We start from the raw sequence: 17,564 nt of genomic DNA on the forward strand, positions 1-17,564 counted from the left end.
TCCCAGAGGGCGCAGCGGGAACTGTGCTCTCACCAGTCTCAGCCATGACCCGGGTGCGCTGCCACTCCACACCTGCCTGATGTCACCAATCAGCTTCAGCCACAAGCCCGGAGTGTTCTCACTTCACACCTGCCTGGCATCTCCAATCAACCCATCTCAGCCAGGTTAAGAAGCCGGGCTACATAGCAGTCGGTGCCAGATCATTGACCAACCTAGTGGGTATCACATCTCTAGCTTTAATCTAAACCTGCCTTTATCCAAACCCTACCTCACCGTTTTTTTCTTTCGTCCTTGTCTGACCTCCCTGCCATTGGCTGAACCTTGCCTGACTGGAGAACCACGTACCTGCCTGACCTTCGCCTGTCTGACTGCCATGTTCCTGCCTGACCCTTGCCTCTCCGACTACCACGTTCCTGCCTGACCCTTGCCTGTCTAACTGCCCCGTTCCTGCCTGACCCTTGCCTGTCCGATTACCACGTTCCTGCCTGACCCTTGCCTGACCAATAAACATGCCCCAACGACGCCTGTTGTGTCTGCTCTTGGGTCCTCCTCCACTAGCCCATGTTACCCAAGGCCTCTGACCTGCATACTTTGTTTTCACTGTTTGTTCACAGGCATCCTACTTTGCAACATGAAACTTTGAAGTAGAGCAAGTGAGATTGTCACATTGGGTGGAGGGGGATGATGGCATGTCCTGTTTCTCTTCACCACACTACTTTGTAATTGCATTGATAGATGTAGCCTAATTAGTATATTCTATAATATTGGTATTATCATCAAATGTTAACGATGCAAATGTTATGAGAATTGGTCTTAGACTTAATTCTATTAAAGTTGTTTATCATAATATTTAGCTGAACACATTGCAATAAACACGTTATAAAGTTGTTTGAAATCTGTTTTGCTGGTATTTGTTTGCATAAAAAAAGATTTGGTAACATCGTGAGAGCAGAGAATAAACGAAAAATTATGATAATTTCTGAAGAATTTTCCACGTTTTTCATCTTTCCAACTCGCCGTTTTCATCCAGTTGCAAGGTCTCTTACTATCATAAAGGTTCCCGGCCCCTGGTCGTTACACGAAATCCTAAATTCATACAGTATAGCACTGTACATAATGTTTTTTCAGCTTATTTGCAAGGGGAGACAGAGGTTTACTTTGGAGCCAACGATGCACTAGTAGAAGGCTTAACTACATTCTATGACCCTGTGCATTCAGCAAGACATCCGGGCTATGTGTGGTATTGTAGGGAAGATGGCGACACTTACCATCCCTGCTGATTGGATCAAAAACTGGGAAAAATCTGGAAAACACGAGTTGTAAGTGGAACTGTATGATTTGATTGTGCAAAAGGGTCTCTTGGTATTTCGGGTTTGCCATTAGTTGTTGTGCCAAACAACTGGTTTTGTTGTTATCCTCGTACAAACCTGTCATCTCGCAATGTGAACTAGCTGGCTAGCTAGCCAACTTAGCCTATTGGCTAACTAGCTACCCACGATTTCCACATGAGAAAAGCCTGGCTATAGCTAGCTCACAAATGGCGACGTTATAAAGTAATAAAAAGTTAGACACAGTCAACAAATTAGTTAAATATGAATTAGTCAGTGTTGCTAGTTGGCGAGCTGAGAACCTGCCTTGCTAGGTTGTAAGTAGCTAGCTAGTTAGCAGCTAGCTGGTTCCATGCATGCGACCAGGTCATGCACGCTAGCTCGGTAACGTAGCTAACTCCGCGCCGCCAGCTCTTCACGACCCACTCTGTATCTTACAGATACGAGATAGCCTGGAAGCTAATAGCAAGTTCGACGGTAGTTGCTAGCAATGTGGAGGGAAACAGCTCCCTTGCTATCAATCTACCTTGCTAGCTAGCTAGCTTCTAATAGTTAGCTGCGAGCAACTTAGCTAGCTAGCCAACGTTAGGCTATACAAAGGCTATCCATCATTAGTGTATCTGCTAAGTTAACTACTTAGCTAGCTTTAGAAAGCTAGACTAACGTTAGCTAACTGCAACAATAATACGTTCGTTAAAGCTAGCAGCTCACTAGTTGCTACTGTCTTGATTTAAGTATTCATCACATTGACCTGCTCCCCCTTGCTGTTACGGGGCTCTTGATTATTGTTCTAGCCTAATGGCTAGTGCTAGAGAGCTATCCAGCATTGTATACTTCAGGCAGTGCATGGCTATACAACAATATGCACCCCTGCCTTGGCAAGAAAGGATTAAGAATCACTATGGTATGTTTAGTCTGGTAATTGAAGGAGAACTGAGTGAATGTTTGTTAATAAGAGTTGCTCATCTCTCCACAGTGTTCAGCTATGTAAGGATCTAACAAAGACATCGAATCATGACAGCACGATAAGAGGTAAGAGACGAAAACTCAACTCTCTTGCAGTAAGAATCTATAACCATCTAGCTACAATCTCTTTTGGTCTGGTCACTGCTTATCTCCCTGCCAATTCTACCAGATCATTTGGAATGTGTTATTCAAATAAGGTGTGAGTGATCTGAGATGTACATTAAGCATATTCACAGTGGTAAGTTACCTAATGGTTATCCTAGGCGGGAGCTTGGAAAAGTTAATCAACTCTTCTAACCATTGATACTAGCTTTTAATGTATTCTAAAACTATCTGTGAGAACATGGTCAGGCACTGTCTCATTGTATATAGTCTGCATCACATGAGTGGTTAGATTTTTATTAAGTTTATACGGCACTGGAGTAACCCCCTTCCCCCATGCCTTTACATTCTTCAGATATACAGGCTGCCCTGTATGAACTCTGCTGGCATGTCGTACAGGGGAACTTCAAGTTGGACCTTGCTGCTAGCGTACTTGGTGACATGATGGTGAGGCCATGTGATAACCTCTTTATCTTAAGTTTTTGATTGTCATTGTTAATTACTTTTTCATTACCTGTGTTGAAGGGTGTAGGGTGCTCTCGTTGATTAATCAGGGCAGAGCAAACATGGCCAACAGGAACATGTGGATCCTAGTTGAGTTGGATAAATTCACTCCACTAGTATAAATAATGTCCGGCTGCCTCACCGAATAGGTGGCTTTTCGGTGGTGTAGCTGATTTGAACAGTCTCCCCCTAAAGCCGAGCCATTCCAGAGCCAGGCTATTCGCAATTCGATTGCTTGGTACGTTGGATACATTGGATAACTTATTGGTTATAGCTTATTGGTCATATTGTCCTGTAAATACTACTTTAAATATGTGTTAATGCCATTGCAATAGCCAAATGCTTTTAATATAACAAGTGTTAATACCATTAATCGTTTATAGGGATGTGTTAATTTGGCCATTACAACATTGGATTAATATCAAATGAACATTGGATAGTTTATAATCGGTCATATTGTCCTGTAAATGTTACTTTAAATATTTGCTAATGTGAATGAATGCGTTTAAAATAGCCGAAGCAATATACATCGGAATGCCTTTAATCAAAGTCATTCAAATAGCTTGACCATTCATTCATTGTGAACGCTGGATAGGATTATAATCATGCGTTTTTAGAATTTGTCTTTGCTATATGAAGATTAATAGTCTTATTTTATTAATAAAATAAGACTATTAATCCCCATGGGGGATTTGGGTGTTACAGCAGCAGAGTGACATAAAAGGTAGGCCTTATCTTTCGCATAGCCTGCATATTAATAATAGTTTGCATATTAAAGTAATAACAAAACTTCATCAGTAATTTCCTTACTGTACTTTAATAATTATTCTACTGGTCTCAATATGTTCTTCCCTGTCAAAATAAAGGCTTTCGTCTATATAATGATAGATGAATAAGAAGCCATGTCAAGGATTTTCTGAGTTTTAAATAAAGGTTTAAATGAATGAATAAATGAATGAATTTATGACATCTACAGTATGATTTCAGGGAACGTGACTTTAGCACTAGTTTAGCCTTTGTATGGGACAAATTGTCAGTCGTTTCCTACAGGCTACATTACAGTCATAGCAGACACCGTTAACCAGCGTGGACATAGACATCTGTTGTTTTTACATTACATATTTACAGGGAACATTTTTATTTGAATTTGACTGCGGCCACCATGGCCGAAATGACCCATTGTACAGGTAATTTCGTACTAATAAAAAGTTTATACAACTGGCCTTTTCATTTAGTAAATTATTTGAGTTAATGATTTCAAACAGATAAGAAACAAGTTTCATTTCAGTTTTCTGTAAAATCATGCATTATGTCAAAACCAAGGCGCGCAAACAGACAGCCGTGGGAATAACAGGGTCGCGGTATAGGTGCAACCCAAAACCAGTTCTAACAGCTGTTGGGAGTCAGACGACCAAAGTTTGAGACACAGTGTTTGCAAACACAATGCAGACAAGACAGACATTGGTTACACATGCATGTCTGAATAACTGTCTTTGACATTTTGGGAAGTTAAACTATTTGTTTTACGGTTGTTACAACCTTATGCTTTTAAAGGTAACCCAAGGTTATGTATCAGCAGAATGTAGAGTTTGCTCAGGAAATCCTGTTTAATTCTCTGGGTATCTGATTTGATTTGCAGGAACTGCGAGATGACATGCCATCCATTTTAGCAGATGTTTTCAGTATGTTGGGTATGTATTTGAAGCCATGTGTACCGTGATGTTAAATTTTGGAAATTAAAGCTGCAGTGTGTCACTTCGGCACTATGAGCCTACTAAGAGCAAGCTATGATCTAGCAGCAGGGGTGAATTCGATCTACCAGGGTAAATTCAGTCTGCATCCCCCTTACGGTTTGTGGGTTTGGGTACAACCACACTCCCATAAGGCCATAGTAGAATGCCCTGTGTTCCTAGAGAGTAATATATTTTGCAATGTTTTTGAAACAGATATAGAGACAGGTGCAATGGAGGAAAAGAACAAGCGTGACCATTACACTCAATTGGTGGGCGCTTGCCTGGTAAGTCATTTCTCAAAATAAAAGCACGTTGATACCCAAGACTCACTGGGTGGCAGTATTGTCCAAGAAAAGCTGAGCCTTTGTTCATTCTTGTCCCCACTGAAGCCCCAAACATGCACCCACATTATTAAACATTTTTGTAACTTAAATTAGAAAAATTCCACTCATTTTTTTTTATGTGTTCACTGTAATTCTCAATTTCGATTAAGGCCATTATGGTAAATGCATTTCATTAGTCATTTAGCTGACACTTTTATCTAAAGCGACTTAGAATAATTAGAATAACATTTAACGTAGGAAAAGTCAGTGTACTACTAATTGTTGTACGCAAAGTCAGTGTACTACTACTTGTTGTACTTCTTGAAGAGATGAGTTTGGAGCCTGCGGGCAGCGACTCTGCTGTCCTGACGTCAGTGGGCAGTTGATTCCACTGCTGCGGGGCCACAATCTTGTCATAATCATATCTCATATCTATCAGTTATCCTCTGTTACTGTATACAGTATAAGATGCTTTAGTAATCTCTTACTTGTTTGTGTATTCCCCCTTCAGTTCTTTGTGCCAGATGCTATTCTGAAAGAGAGGCTGGACCCAGAAACCCTTGAGTCCCTGGGACTCATTAAGCAAGCCCATCAGTTCAACCAGAAAATCGTCAAAATCAAGACCAAACTATTGTAAGTGGATTGTGGCCTTGGTGACTACAGTTGGAGGATAACTAGTCCTATTCAACAGGGGTTAATACTCCAGTTACATAGGTCAAAGCTAGTCTGACTACCAAGATGTAGATTTTTGGAATAAGCCTCTCATTCGTCATCCATCCATCCATCCATCTTCATCCGCTTATCCGGGGTCGGGTGGCGGAGGCAGCAGCTCCAGCAGCTCCACCTCTCATTCGTGCTGCTCAATTTCAGAGGCGCCAATCAGATTCAATTCCCTGACACTATTGTGCACGGGCACCGTTGGGGGAAAAAACAGGCTTAGCGCCACCCAAGATGTTTGTGATTGGTTTAAAGAAATACAGTGTTTTTCCCCCCTATGCCAGAACGATAATGGGTTGCAGTCAGACCTTTCTCCAGCGCTGGCACAGCACAAAACAAAGTGTGGAGATAGGTCTGGCTATGCGAGACTAGGCCAAACACATAACAAACACTGTAGTGATGACTTGTACATGTTTTTTTCTCTGCAATATTTTTGTGTCAATAATATCTAATTATGGAATGGACTGTTTAACTAATTAGGGACAGTGGTAAAGACCAACAACAAACAGCCACATAGTGTCACTTGTCCTTCAGGACTGGAGCTAGCCATCCTTTATCTTCAGGCCCAGGGAGCCCATAGTTACTCAGCTGTGCCGACTCTGCTGGAGGGGCTGTTACCTGAGATCACCTCTCCAGCCCCTATCCCGTCGTCACCATAGCCCCTAGCTGAAGCACTGAAAACATGACCATTTACCCAGTACCATCTGTGGTTGAACATGGCAGCTAGCCACCTATAACGTCAGTATATAGCTGTTGTTTTTATTGCAACTGATGGCACTTTGTTGGCTCAGACAGCGACTAACTCAGACAGCGAGTTAAGTTCCCATGAGGTTTCTACTACTCTGTATTGTGTTTGCAGAAGCTATACAATGAAGATGCAAGCTCATGCTTATGAGTTGGATCAGTGTGACCACTCTAATGCATTGTTTGGTTTACCTTCTCCACTGTCAGTTACAAGCAGCAGAAGTTCAACTTGCTGAGAGAAGAGAACGAGGGCTACGCCAAGCTGATCACCGAGCTTGGCCAGGACCTATCAGGCAGCATCACCAGCCACCTCGTCCTGGAGAGCATCAAGTCCCTGATAGGTATGAAACATTTGCTCTGTCTTCTTTACCTCCCATTCTCCACAGCCACACATTAGAAACACACAGCTCCTCTCAGTTGTACTTAAGTCTCCTGGGTGGTCAATGAAAGGTATGACTCATTTTCTCGGATAAGCCCTGAAAGCAATGACTTTAAATTAATGTGGACTAAAACTGATGTATATTGTGTTCTATCAGAAGCAGACAAGACCCCTTAAATGGGTTACATTTACATTTCTTATATTATGTCCCATAGTTTTTTTCTGTTACATTGGTGTACAACGTGTGATGTTCCTTTGCTTCAGGATGCTTCAACCTGGACCCCAACCGTGTACTGGACATCATCCTGGAGGTGTACGAGTGCCGTTCTGACCAGGACGAGTTCTTCCTGCCCCTCATCAAGTCCTACATGTGTGAGCCCCTCACCCTCTGCCACATCTTGGGCTTCAAATTCAAATTCTACCAGGTGAGTTTCCGTTCTGCAGAGAAATGGCAATTTTAAGGTGTTTAAGAGGAGCTAGTGTAGCTGTCCAGGAAGCAGAGAGGTCCATAAGCAACTACAGTGTCACAAAAAAAGTTTACGGTATTGTTGATGAGACATTTAGTCTTTTTTGGGGGGGTTCCAAATTAATTTTATCCAGCTATTCTCACTCAGTAATGATGGAGGGGGGAAACGATGCAAACAAACCTGATGTGAATAGTTAAGTTGCTGATAAGATATCTATATCTGCTGATTTGAGTCTCCACTTGTGTAAGTTAAAATACAACCAGCTAAATTTCTAGTTCCACCTCACCGGAATGCAGCAGGCTGTCATGTACGAGTCGTCTTCATGACCAGAAGACCGTTCTGACTCTCCTCCTCCCCTCCCAGGAGCCCAACGAGGAGACCCCCAAGTCCCTCTACCACATCGCCGCTGCCCTCCTGCACCACAACCTGATAGAGCTGGAGGACCTCTATGTGCATGTAAGGAGGTTTGACCTCGCCCTATGCTTGACCTCGCCGTATGCTATCGCGTGCAGCACATCCGTAGAGTGTATACGGCCATTGCGTGGCGTTGTGAGCTGGTCTCTGACTGAGCGTCCTCCGGGGCTGTGCTCTGTCCTCTGTCTGCCTTCTCCCCCCCCCCAGCTGATGCCGCTGGACGCCAGCATCGTAGAGGAGCACAAACGCGACATCACGGAGGCCAAGCAGATCGCACGCAAGCTCACCATGGTGGTGGTGCCCTCGGAGAAGAGCGAGGACAAGGACAGGGAGAAGGAGAAAGAGGAGGAGAAGAACGAGAAGGTAAAGATTCCGCACACGCCTCACTTGAAACACAGTTCTAGAATTTTAAAGCGCTCTCTGGCAAGACCTTGTCTGTACTATAGGGCAGCTCCTGAATATGAGATTTCCTCGGGAAACCAGGACTGGAGGAGCCTGTATTTTTATGTCTGCTAATGAGCCGTCAGTCATCCAGTCCTTGTGTGATGTGGCTGCCAAGGACCTGGCAGTGATTGATGAGCTGGAAGTCCAGCATAGCTACAGCAGGAAGCAGGACACAGACGTGTTAAACATGCAGAGATGCTCCACGTCGAACCCCTCCCACCTCCTTCCCCCTCTCATACCAACATTAATGAAGAGCAACACTGAAGGCTTTTGTGGGTGACGATTTTAAAATAACCCCCGCCTCCAGCCCAAGCTCCAGATTGTCAGATCACATCACTCTGAATGGGGACAGCTGAGTCATGCCAATGCTAAATTGAGCAAATGTGTTAAAGATGACAAGCAGAATAAACAAATGGTTTGGTCTGTGGATGGCAATATTAGCCAATAGTTCTTTTTACTGTTCTTAAAAAAGAAAAACAAAAAAAAAACCTCTTAAACTTAAGATATCCACTTTTCTTTGGATAGACAATTTGAATATGTCAAGTATGTGTCTGTCCATCACATTGACAGAATATCTGTCCATCACATATCGTCATGGTGATACTGCAAGTTCAGGATGTCTGTCTGTCCTCGGCTCCCAGCCTCACTCTTGACAGCTCTGCCTTGTTACTCCGCCATGTCACTGTTGGTTGTGTCACTGTCACAGACGAATGTAGGATGAGGAATCTCTCCAGTGAACAGACCCCCTCCCACGCTGGGGGACGAGTGGGGGGGGGGGACGTGCCCCAGGATTTACAAGCAGAGCTTTATGTTCACAAATCCTCTGTAACCCCCTTTAATGGGGTTTTGGTACAGTGGGGGATCCCACATCTAACTGGTAGTCATACACTACAGCCTGTGTTAGAGTTGTCTACTGCTCAGTGACTAACCACCACTGCTTAGCGCACATACACACACACACACACACACACTCACCGTGCTGCTCCCCCACCCCCCAGCCTCCTGATAACCAGAAGCTGGGCCTGCTGGAGGCGCTGCTGAGGATCGGCGACTGGCACCACGCCCAGAGCATTATGGACCAGATGCCCCCCTTCTACGCCACCTCTCACAAGGCCATAGCCCTGGCGCTGTGCCAGCTGCTGCACCTGACCGTGGAGCCGCTGTACCGCAGGTGCCCGCTCCCCCACCAACCCCTCCACACGCCGGCGGAGGGGCCACACTCGCACCCATTAACACGGCAGGCTGGAGTGTGCACACTGTCCCGCCGTCACACGCCAACGAACAACGATGCACAGGAGCTAGCAGACACACACACACACAGTTACACACACACACGCATGCACACACACACACACATACCCTGAGCGGGGCTCTAAAGGAGGCTGTGCTGACCGATCGGTGTGTCCCCCGCAGGGCTGGAGTCCCAAAAGGGGCCAAGGGCTGCGTGATGAGGCCCCTGAGGAACAAGAGGGCCCCTCGGCCGGCGGAGACCTTCGAGGACCTGCGCAGGGACACGTTCCGCATGCTCTGCTACCTGGGCCCCCACCTCTCCCACGACCCCATCCTATTTGCCAAGGTTGTGCGCCTAGGCAAGGGCTTCATGAAAGAGGTACTGGACCCTCATCAATCTACCCCTACCGCATTCTCCCAATCTGATTTTGGATCGATGTTTAGTTCTAAGCTGCACTAAGTTTAGTTGGATCAAAACTAAACAAAAGTTTAGCTGGCCTGAAAAAGCTTGCCTGAACACTAGATTATGCTCTTAGTCACTTGTTTGGAAAGGAGATGCACTTGGGTTCTGGCACGTAGTAGTACACTGACTACCTACGTTAAATGCAATGATTGTAAATCGCTTTTGATAAAAGTATCTGCTAAATGACTAATGTAAAATCTTGATCTTTTTTCTTAGTACCAAAGTGATGGTAGAAATGAAGTCAAAGACAAAATGGTAAGTCATCAAACTTGAATTATGATATATGACGTTGATAACAAGCATACCCACAGGTGATTGGTTGTTCATGAGCTTCCTGTTCCGCCCTAGGACACGTTGCTCAGCTGCTTCCTGAGCATCGCAGACCAGGTGCTGCTCCCCTCCCTGTCCCTGATGGAGTGCAACGCCTGCATGTCCGAAGAACTCTGGGGCCTCTTCAAACTTTTCCCCTACCAACACAGGTGAGTCTCACACACATACACACACACACACACACACACACACACGGTATCATACAAGCCACTGCCATGCATGCATGTCTAACAGTACCTTTTCAGTGACGTATTTGGAGAACGCTATGCTATTAGCCACTTCTCTAGAGAGCGCTAGTGCTTTGGATAAAAGCGTCTGCTAAATGACTGTAATGTAATGTAAATGCAATGAGAAGAATCTTCAATCCTGCGCCCGTGGAGACCACCCGCTCTGAAATGGGGAGTGTGTGGGTTTGATTCTATCCCCAGCCGCGCTCTGCTGTTCGTATTTGAACAGCACTCCTATCCTCAGATTGCCCTCATTGTGGGCATATCAGAGATGGCAGAGCTCCTCCCACTCACCTCTCTCTCTCTCTCTCTCTCTCTCTCTCTCTCTCTCTCTCTCTCTCCCTCTCCCTCCCTCTCCCCCCTGCGGTCCCCCAGGTACCGGCTGTACGGGCAGTGGAAGAACGAGACGTACACCAGCCACCCACTGCTGGTCAAGGTCAAAGCTCAGACTGTGGACAGAGCCAAATACATCATGAAGTGAGTCACCTCGCTACGCCTAACCGCCTCGCTTCCTACCACACGTTTCCCGTATTGTGTGCCGGCCGCGTACGAGTCTCAGTTCACGCACCCACTACCCATGGGTTCCTTTATTTATTTATTTATTTTTTTTTTTTTTTTGGGACTTTTCCAAATATTCTCACCACATGCGGACGTCCGGCTATGCTCCTTAAGCCCGGTTCACATACAAGATTCGCAACGAGACTGGTTGCAACTTGCAACACCTGCAACAGTAACCCAAAACTGTGCTTTGCAACATTCTAACTATTCACACCAAAGCAACGAGTGGAGACCGTTTACCGTTTCCATAACAACGTCTCTTGTCACTCAACCTATTTCCTTATCCAGCAACCCGTTATTATTATATTTTGTCCGCATTTGTTTAGTCTATTCCGCGATCGTCTGCCTTTTCTGTTCTAAAATCAATGTACAGTAGCCTCTCGTTAACGTGAACTAGCCGTTACTGGTTCCTAACTAACCGGTAGCCTACGAGCCCTCGCGTGAACCCAGAGAGCCTGTGAACACGCTCGCGCCAGCACACGGGCACAAGTTGTTCAGTCGCTGATTGGTTAGAAAATCGTAACAATGGCCTTGACATTATGGTACGTTCTAAAACTTGTTGCTTGCAATTGGACAAGTCGAATCTCTTGAGACTCAATCAGCCAGCTTCAGCCGACCTGCGACAGGGGAATTCACACCGCTGCAATTTTCCTCTGCAACATTCTAAAACGGTTTTGTCGCGTTGCGAATCTTGTATGTGAACTGGGCTTTAGGCCAAGTACAATATTCTGTCAGTACATTCACTTGGAGTGTTTAAATAATGAAAGCCTATGGAAATGTTTTCCACATAAGAGAAACTCAGCTCCTTAATGACCTACAGTGGTTGCCATTGGAAACATGTCAGAAAATGTGTGCGTGCGTGCGTTTGATGTTTGATGTGGGTGCTGAGAAGCGTACAGGCAGCTGTGGTTACCATGGTAATTGTTAGGCTGGCACAGCTCGGACTATTGTGCTCCTTACATGGCTTCATTTAATACAAGAGGCGAGCTCACATCTACTAACAGGCTTCACAGAAATGTGGCACTAACTGGGTCAGTAATGTTTCATTAAATCCAGCCCTCGACAAATGTCCGCGTAGGCATAAACACACACCCATAGCAGTGAGGCGTGGGCTGGTGTGGGTGCCTACTTTAGAAACGCCCTCAGGCTCTTTTTCTCTCGGGAACGCTGGGCTCTGTGGTGTCAGTATGGAGGTTCAGACACTGTGTTCTCCCATCACCACGGCTACCGCTGCACCCAGCAGAAGTACACATGTTTTGGATGCTGTCCCGGTCAAATCTTATACTATCTGAGAAATACAAAGATTACATGTTGGTAGTGTGTTGGTATAGTCAAAGTCAATTTTATTTATATAGCTCATGTTCATACAAGCAATTCTGCTTTACAGAATAAGAAAATATAAAATGTAAAAAATAAAATAAAAAAAAAGATAAAATATTTAAAAAAAACTATAAAAATATAGTTTTAGTAAAGGGTACAAATAATAAGAAAATAAAGCAGGACTGATAATATATGATAAAAGAAAACAAAAAAATGAGAGTAAAAATAAGATTTAATTATAACAGGTATAGCTACATGATAAAAGCGAGATTAAAAAGCTATATCTTAAGATCTCACTTAAAGGTTCCCACAGTTTCAGCCATTCTTAGGTTTTCTGGCAGGGTATTCCAGAGGCATGCCAGAGGGGCATGGAAACTGAAGGCTGCCTCCCCATGTCTCTCTGTCCTGTTCTAGGAATCGTTAAAAGCTCAGTGCCAGAGGCTCTACATAGGCTGTAGTAGCGCTGACTTATTTTATAATTTATTACTTTCTTTGCCTCATCAAGTTGAAATGAATTTCAGTTTAATTCCATGGGAATGTCATAGCTTTGTACATATTGTGTTGAATGTTTCTCGCCAGTGCGGTGTGATACAGTACTACTATTTTTTTCACTTAACAGAAGTGCACATTTATGCCATGTTTGTGCCCGAGGCCCCCATGTCTCCCTGCTCCCTCCCCCTGGTCAGTGGGGTAATCCCAGTGATGCGCTACACGCACACACCCCGAGGCGGCATGATAATGTATGACAGAGCAGCCTCTCTGAGAAACCAGCTCTGGTTTGTTTCCTAACCACCACTCATCCCGCCCCCGGAAGAAAATAAAAAAGGTCAGCCCTCCATTTTATTCTAATGGAAGTTGGCAGCTGCGTATGGAGGAGCAGCCTCTCCCTCGAGTCATCAGTATTCTGGATGCAGGCACAAAACCAACCAGGGTGTTTTTTTTCTCCCCCACGTTTTGTAACCCTCGCTCCTGTGAAGGTGTTTGCTTGTGTTTGCTCGTGTGAGCGCCTTGACAAGAGGAATTGCCCCGAGTTGTGTGTGGTTGTGTGTGTGCGCGGGTGTATGTGTGTGTGTGCGCAGACCAGCAAGCATCACTGTTTGGATGGGGGAAGGGACTTGAGTGTTAATATGAGAACTATTGGCAGAGGGATGGAGTGGTGGAGCCCCCCCATGGATTGTGAGTGTGAGTGTGTGTGTGTGATTTTGGATCTATGTTTAGTTCTAATCTGCACTAAGTTTAGTTGGATTTAGGTGTGTGTGTGTGTGTGTGTGTGTGTGTGTGTGTGTGTGTGTGTGTGTGTGTGTGTGTGTGTGTGTGTGTGTGTGTGTGTGTGTGTGTGTGTGTGTGTGTGTGTGTGTGTGTGTGTGTGTGTGTGTGTGTGTGTGAACGGTCAAATCGGTTAGCACGGACGGCAAAAGGAAACCGTCTGCGCTTCCGTTGCGGTGCTGGGCCTGAGCCCGGCCTGATGGCTAAATCGGTGGCGATGGAGGCTTTGGCGGGAAACAAACGGGCCCTATTCTCTCTGCCGGGGGGGAGTGACTGACTGGCACAGACTACCCCGCCCCAGCTGTACTCCCATGTGGGACCTCTCAGCTAGCCAGCACTCCAGCTTAGCTCCCGTTACAGCCACACCTGACCCTGGCGCCCGGCGTCCTCACTTCCATTTTTGTCAGTCAGATTCATGTCGGACGTCACCCGGTTGAATTACGGTAGGAGCGCAGCCTGGCGAGGTTCATCCCCGGGGCTCTGCGCAATTACAGCGCGGTGTGGCTGGCGAGGGCGGCGCGCCAAGGTATGGGTCCCTGATGCCGGGTTTCCACCTTCATTTTAAGTTCATCCCCCCCGCACAGAGAGCCGTCGTACTGTGGGGAGGTTTGAGCAAACCCATTAGCCCTGCGGTAACCCAGGCCGCTCCCGCCACCCTCTGCTGTCTGGGCCGTCTCCCAGACAGACTCCTGACATCATCATCATTTGTCTCTCTCCATGGTGAGACTGTGTGAGCTGCAGGGTTCACATCTGGGACCAGGAAATATACTCAGTCCATACGCAATACACATACACACCCAAGCGTGCTTTGCCTCCTGTGTGTGCATGCGTGCATGTGTGTGTGTGTGTGTTTGGCAGCGGATTTTCTGCCTAATCTCTTTTCAATCAAACCATAAAGCCACAGCCTTGGTCTGCTTTCTGCAATTTATTAAACACTTCTTTGTGTGTGTGTTTTTTCTCCCCCTTTCCCAGGCGCTTGACCAAAGAGAACGTGAAGCCGTCCGGCAGACAAATAGGCAAGCTGAGCCATAGCAACCCCACCATCCTGTTTGATTACGTACGTATCAGAGCCGTCTCACCCCCCCATCCCCCCATCCCCCACTACTGTAGGAATGAGAGGAACGCCGTAATACCGACACTTTGTTGTGAACCATACTGTATCTCTTTGGCATCTTCCGAATAGTTAATGTCCCGTCTCACTTTAGACCTGACAGTGATTAAGGCCCGCGCGCCGCGGCAGGACCGGTTTTAAGGCGCCTCTGTCATAAGGATAGGCTACCGCGTACAGGGCTGAATGCAAATGCATTTTACTGCATCGCTTTATCCTCTGTCAGGCTGTCTGGGAGTAGAGCTTTCCCCCACCCTCACAGAAGCCCCCCCCCCCCCATCTCCCCTCTCCCCTCCACCCTTAAATCTCTCTCATCTCAGATATGACTAATGCAGAACGGAGAGGAGTGGAGGAGCGGGGGTGTTTTTGTGGTGCCTCGGCCTTAATAGAATGAGAAAGGGCCTGGCTGCGGATGACAGTGTAAGGAGTTCATTGAGTCCGGGGGGTGGGGGTCGGGGGGGGGGGGGGGGAGGGGGGCTGTGCGCCTCTCTGCCTGCAGGGCCTCCATCGACAGGGGAGACGCCCCCTTCCTGCGCCATCACCCATCCCCGTTCTACACCAGTCTCTAGTAATAGTATCAAGGTCAGGGCAACGGGCCGCTCCGTATCTCATTCACTAGGCCTTACCGGAGCCTGGCGCACAAAAAGAACCGCGGTCAGTTGTCAGAGGGGTGCAGGACTGTGGTACTGACCCTGCGTTGTCCCCCAAACCCCGCAGATCCTGTCCCAGATCCAGTGGTATGATAACCTCATTGGTCCGGTGGTGGACTCCCTGAAATACCTCACCTCGCTCAACTACGACGTGATGGCTTGTATCCTTCCCTTATGTGGCACGGCACACCGCCAGACAGACCAGAAACGCGTATGTGAAAATGTTTTAGGAATGCCGCTGCCGTTGTTCCACTTTTAACTCGAGCGTTCATAGATTGCATCATCGAGGCGCTGGCCAATCCGGAGAAGGAGAAGATGAAACACGACGACACCACCATCTCCTCCTGGCTCCAGAGTAAGTGTCCCTCAGCCTCCCCGCCTGCTCTCGCCGACCAATCAGACGCTGGGCTGGTTGATGTACCGGATTCAGCCTCTGGGCCTGACGAGTGGCTTCTCCTCCCTCTGCCCCGCAGGCCTCGCCATGCTGTGTGGAGCCGTGTTCCGAAAATACCCCATTGAGCTAGCCGGGCTCCTGCAGTATGTGACCAATCAGCTGAAAGCAGGAAAGAGGTAAGTGGTACCTCACCAGACAGGCCCCTAATTGGCTCGACGAGCAGGGTGTGATTCGATCGAGCGAACCAATGGGAGCAGTGTTTCCTGTGGAACTGATCTCTTGGTGTGGTGGTGTGTGGGAAAAAAAGAGTCCGATTTCGAAACCAAAGCGGGGGATCGGAGACCTCCCTTGTTCCTCTCTCCTGTCCCCTTCCTATAAGTAGGCCTATAAAGATGGCCTAACTTATCTCGTAAGGCTGGTAAAGTCCTAGAGCTTAAAATGTAATTAATTACATGTAACTGGACGGGATAAAACAGTAACCACACAGGCACTTAATAAATCATATGGTTTATAGACATATTTTAATCAGATGTATTGTAGGTTACCATTAAAACAGCAGCTGTTTTCTGTTATTTTGATTGGCATTTTTTAGGTGGCTGGAGGAACATTAACGCAAGCTAGTGTTAGTTCAGCCAGCCAAAAAGACCGTCGCACAATCCATCAGTCAGCGCTGCACCTGACTGACTCGCACGAAGGTTGCAGAACCTACTCGCGCTTGTGGTGTATGTCTCCTTGACAACGCTCGCTTGAAGGGCTGACTGACGGACAGACAGCAGCGCGTAGCTCAAATGGAGCAGGCTCCGCTTCGACTCAAACTGTACTTTCAGATAACGTTACCTAACGTTAGCAACACAAGGCCAATTTATCATATTCATTTTTTAGACAACTGCATGAGGCATTCCTCTTGCCCGAACAGAGTTTACTGGTCCCTGGGAAGCGGGCAAAACTGTTAGCCTACTACAGGTAGCTTGCCTTGTTCCTTAATCCCCCGTGTGAATCATGGCTAGCCGGCAATAACCTAGCCTATCTGACTGGTCTCATCATTCTCCTCTCTTCCTCTTCAAAAATCGTCGTATGCCCATCTGGAAAATTGTATTGATATATTAGGTTATAGGATCCGCTAGTTGTCATCAGGGAATTATAAAACCAAAGGCTTTGCCAACGTGCTTGAGATGGGCAGGAGGTGTTGGTACGTCTTACTGTAGCTATAACGGCACTTAGATTACTAACATAAATGCATTTTAGACAGTAGGCTAGGCATTTTGAGGAGTAGGCCTAGGTGCCAGCACCAGTGTTTGGCCCAATTCAAACACTGGTTAACACTATGGTAATATTTGAGCGTCAATAGCCTACCTATCTTTCGTTGTAACCTCATGCCGCTCACTGAAGAAAAAATCCCTTCATGCGCCGAGTCTTCCGATCACCTCAGAAAGGAGCAGCATGGAGCGGCACAGAGCGCGCGGCCTATAGGCTCTTTATTGAAAATAAATAGTCCTAATGTGGGCGCAACAGTGGTTTTGAAAGCGCATTTAGGCAGAAATATTTAGAAAGTTTTATTTATACATAGCCTAATTTGTATTATTGTTTTTTGTATCAAATGTTTGGTGTGGCAGCAAGGATCTTGCCTTTGCGGTGCGCCGCGGCAAAACCTTACCAGCGGAAACGCTGAATGGGAGAGAAAAAAACCCTGCTGATCCCAGAAATCGCTCTGCTCTGTCATGAATCAGAGTGAGCGCAGACAATATGTCTCTCCTGAAGGAATATGTCTCGTCTGAAGGCCAGGACTGAAAGGAGAGACCGACAGAGAGAGAGACAGAGAGAGCGGGAGAGACTGAGAGAGAGGACTTGGTGTGTTTTTGTCGTATCCTGAGGCAGGGCCCTGGGGCAGAGCTACGCT

General features: G+C 46.4%; 1 protein-coding gene across 2 annotated transcripts in view; it reads left to right on the top strand.

Annotated features, from left to right (window-relative positions):
• Positions 1-1,233: 1,233 nt before the first annotated feature.
• Positions 1,234-17,564, top strand: part of thoc2 (THO complex 2) — a gene marked incomplete at its 5' end in the record, with an annotated part of 30,921 nt that continues 14,590 nt past the window's right edge. For both annotated transcript variants that reach the window (XM_084449580.1, XM_084449581.1), the window contains 19 exons: positions 1,234-1,319; positions 2,305-2,360; positions 2,752-2,843; positions 4,540-4,591; positions 4,847-4,917; positions 5,468-5,589; positions 6,625-6,758; positions 7,061-7,221; positions 7,627-7,719; positions 7,885-8,040; positions 9,120-9,292; positions 9,535-9,730; positions 10,031-10,069; positions 10,163-10,293; positions 10,747-10,848; positions 14,488-14,572; positions 15,341-15,434; positions 15,548-15,628; positions 15,747-15,843. In XM_084449580.1, coding sequence (XP_084305706.1) covers positions 1,234-1,319; positions 2,305-2,360; positions 2,752-2,843; positions 4,540-4,591; positions 4,847-4,917; positions 5,468-5,589; positions 6,625-6,758; positions 7,061-7,221; positions 7,627-7,719; positions 7,885-8,040; positions 9,120-9,292; positions 9,535-9,730; positions 10,031-10,069; positions 10,163-10,293; positions 10,747-10,848; positions 14,488-14,572; positions 15,341-15,434; positions 15,548-15,628; positions 15,747-15,843 — 2,021 coding nt within the window. The remainder of the gene's footprint in view (positions 1,320-2,304; positions 2,361-2,751; positions 2,844-4,539; positions 4,592-4,846; positions 4,918-5,467; positions 5,590-6,624; positions 6,759-7,060; positions 7,222-7,626; positions 7,720-7,884; positions 8,041-9,119; positions 9,293-9,534; positions 9,731-10,030; positions 10,070-10,162; positions 10,294-10,746; positions 10,849-14,487; positions 14,573-15,340; positions 15,435-15,547; positions 15,629-15,746; positions 15,844-17,564) is intronic.

Source organism: Borostomias antarcticus (assembly GCF_949987555.1).
Source record: "Borostomias antarcticus genome assembly, chromosome: 15".
Classification (NCBI taxonomy): domain Eukaryota; kingdom Metazoa; phylum Chordata; class Actinopteri; order Stomiiformes; family Stomiidae; genus Borostomias; species Borostomias antarcticus.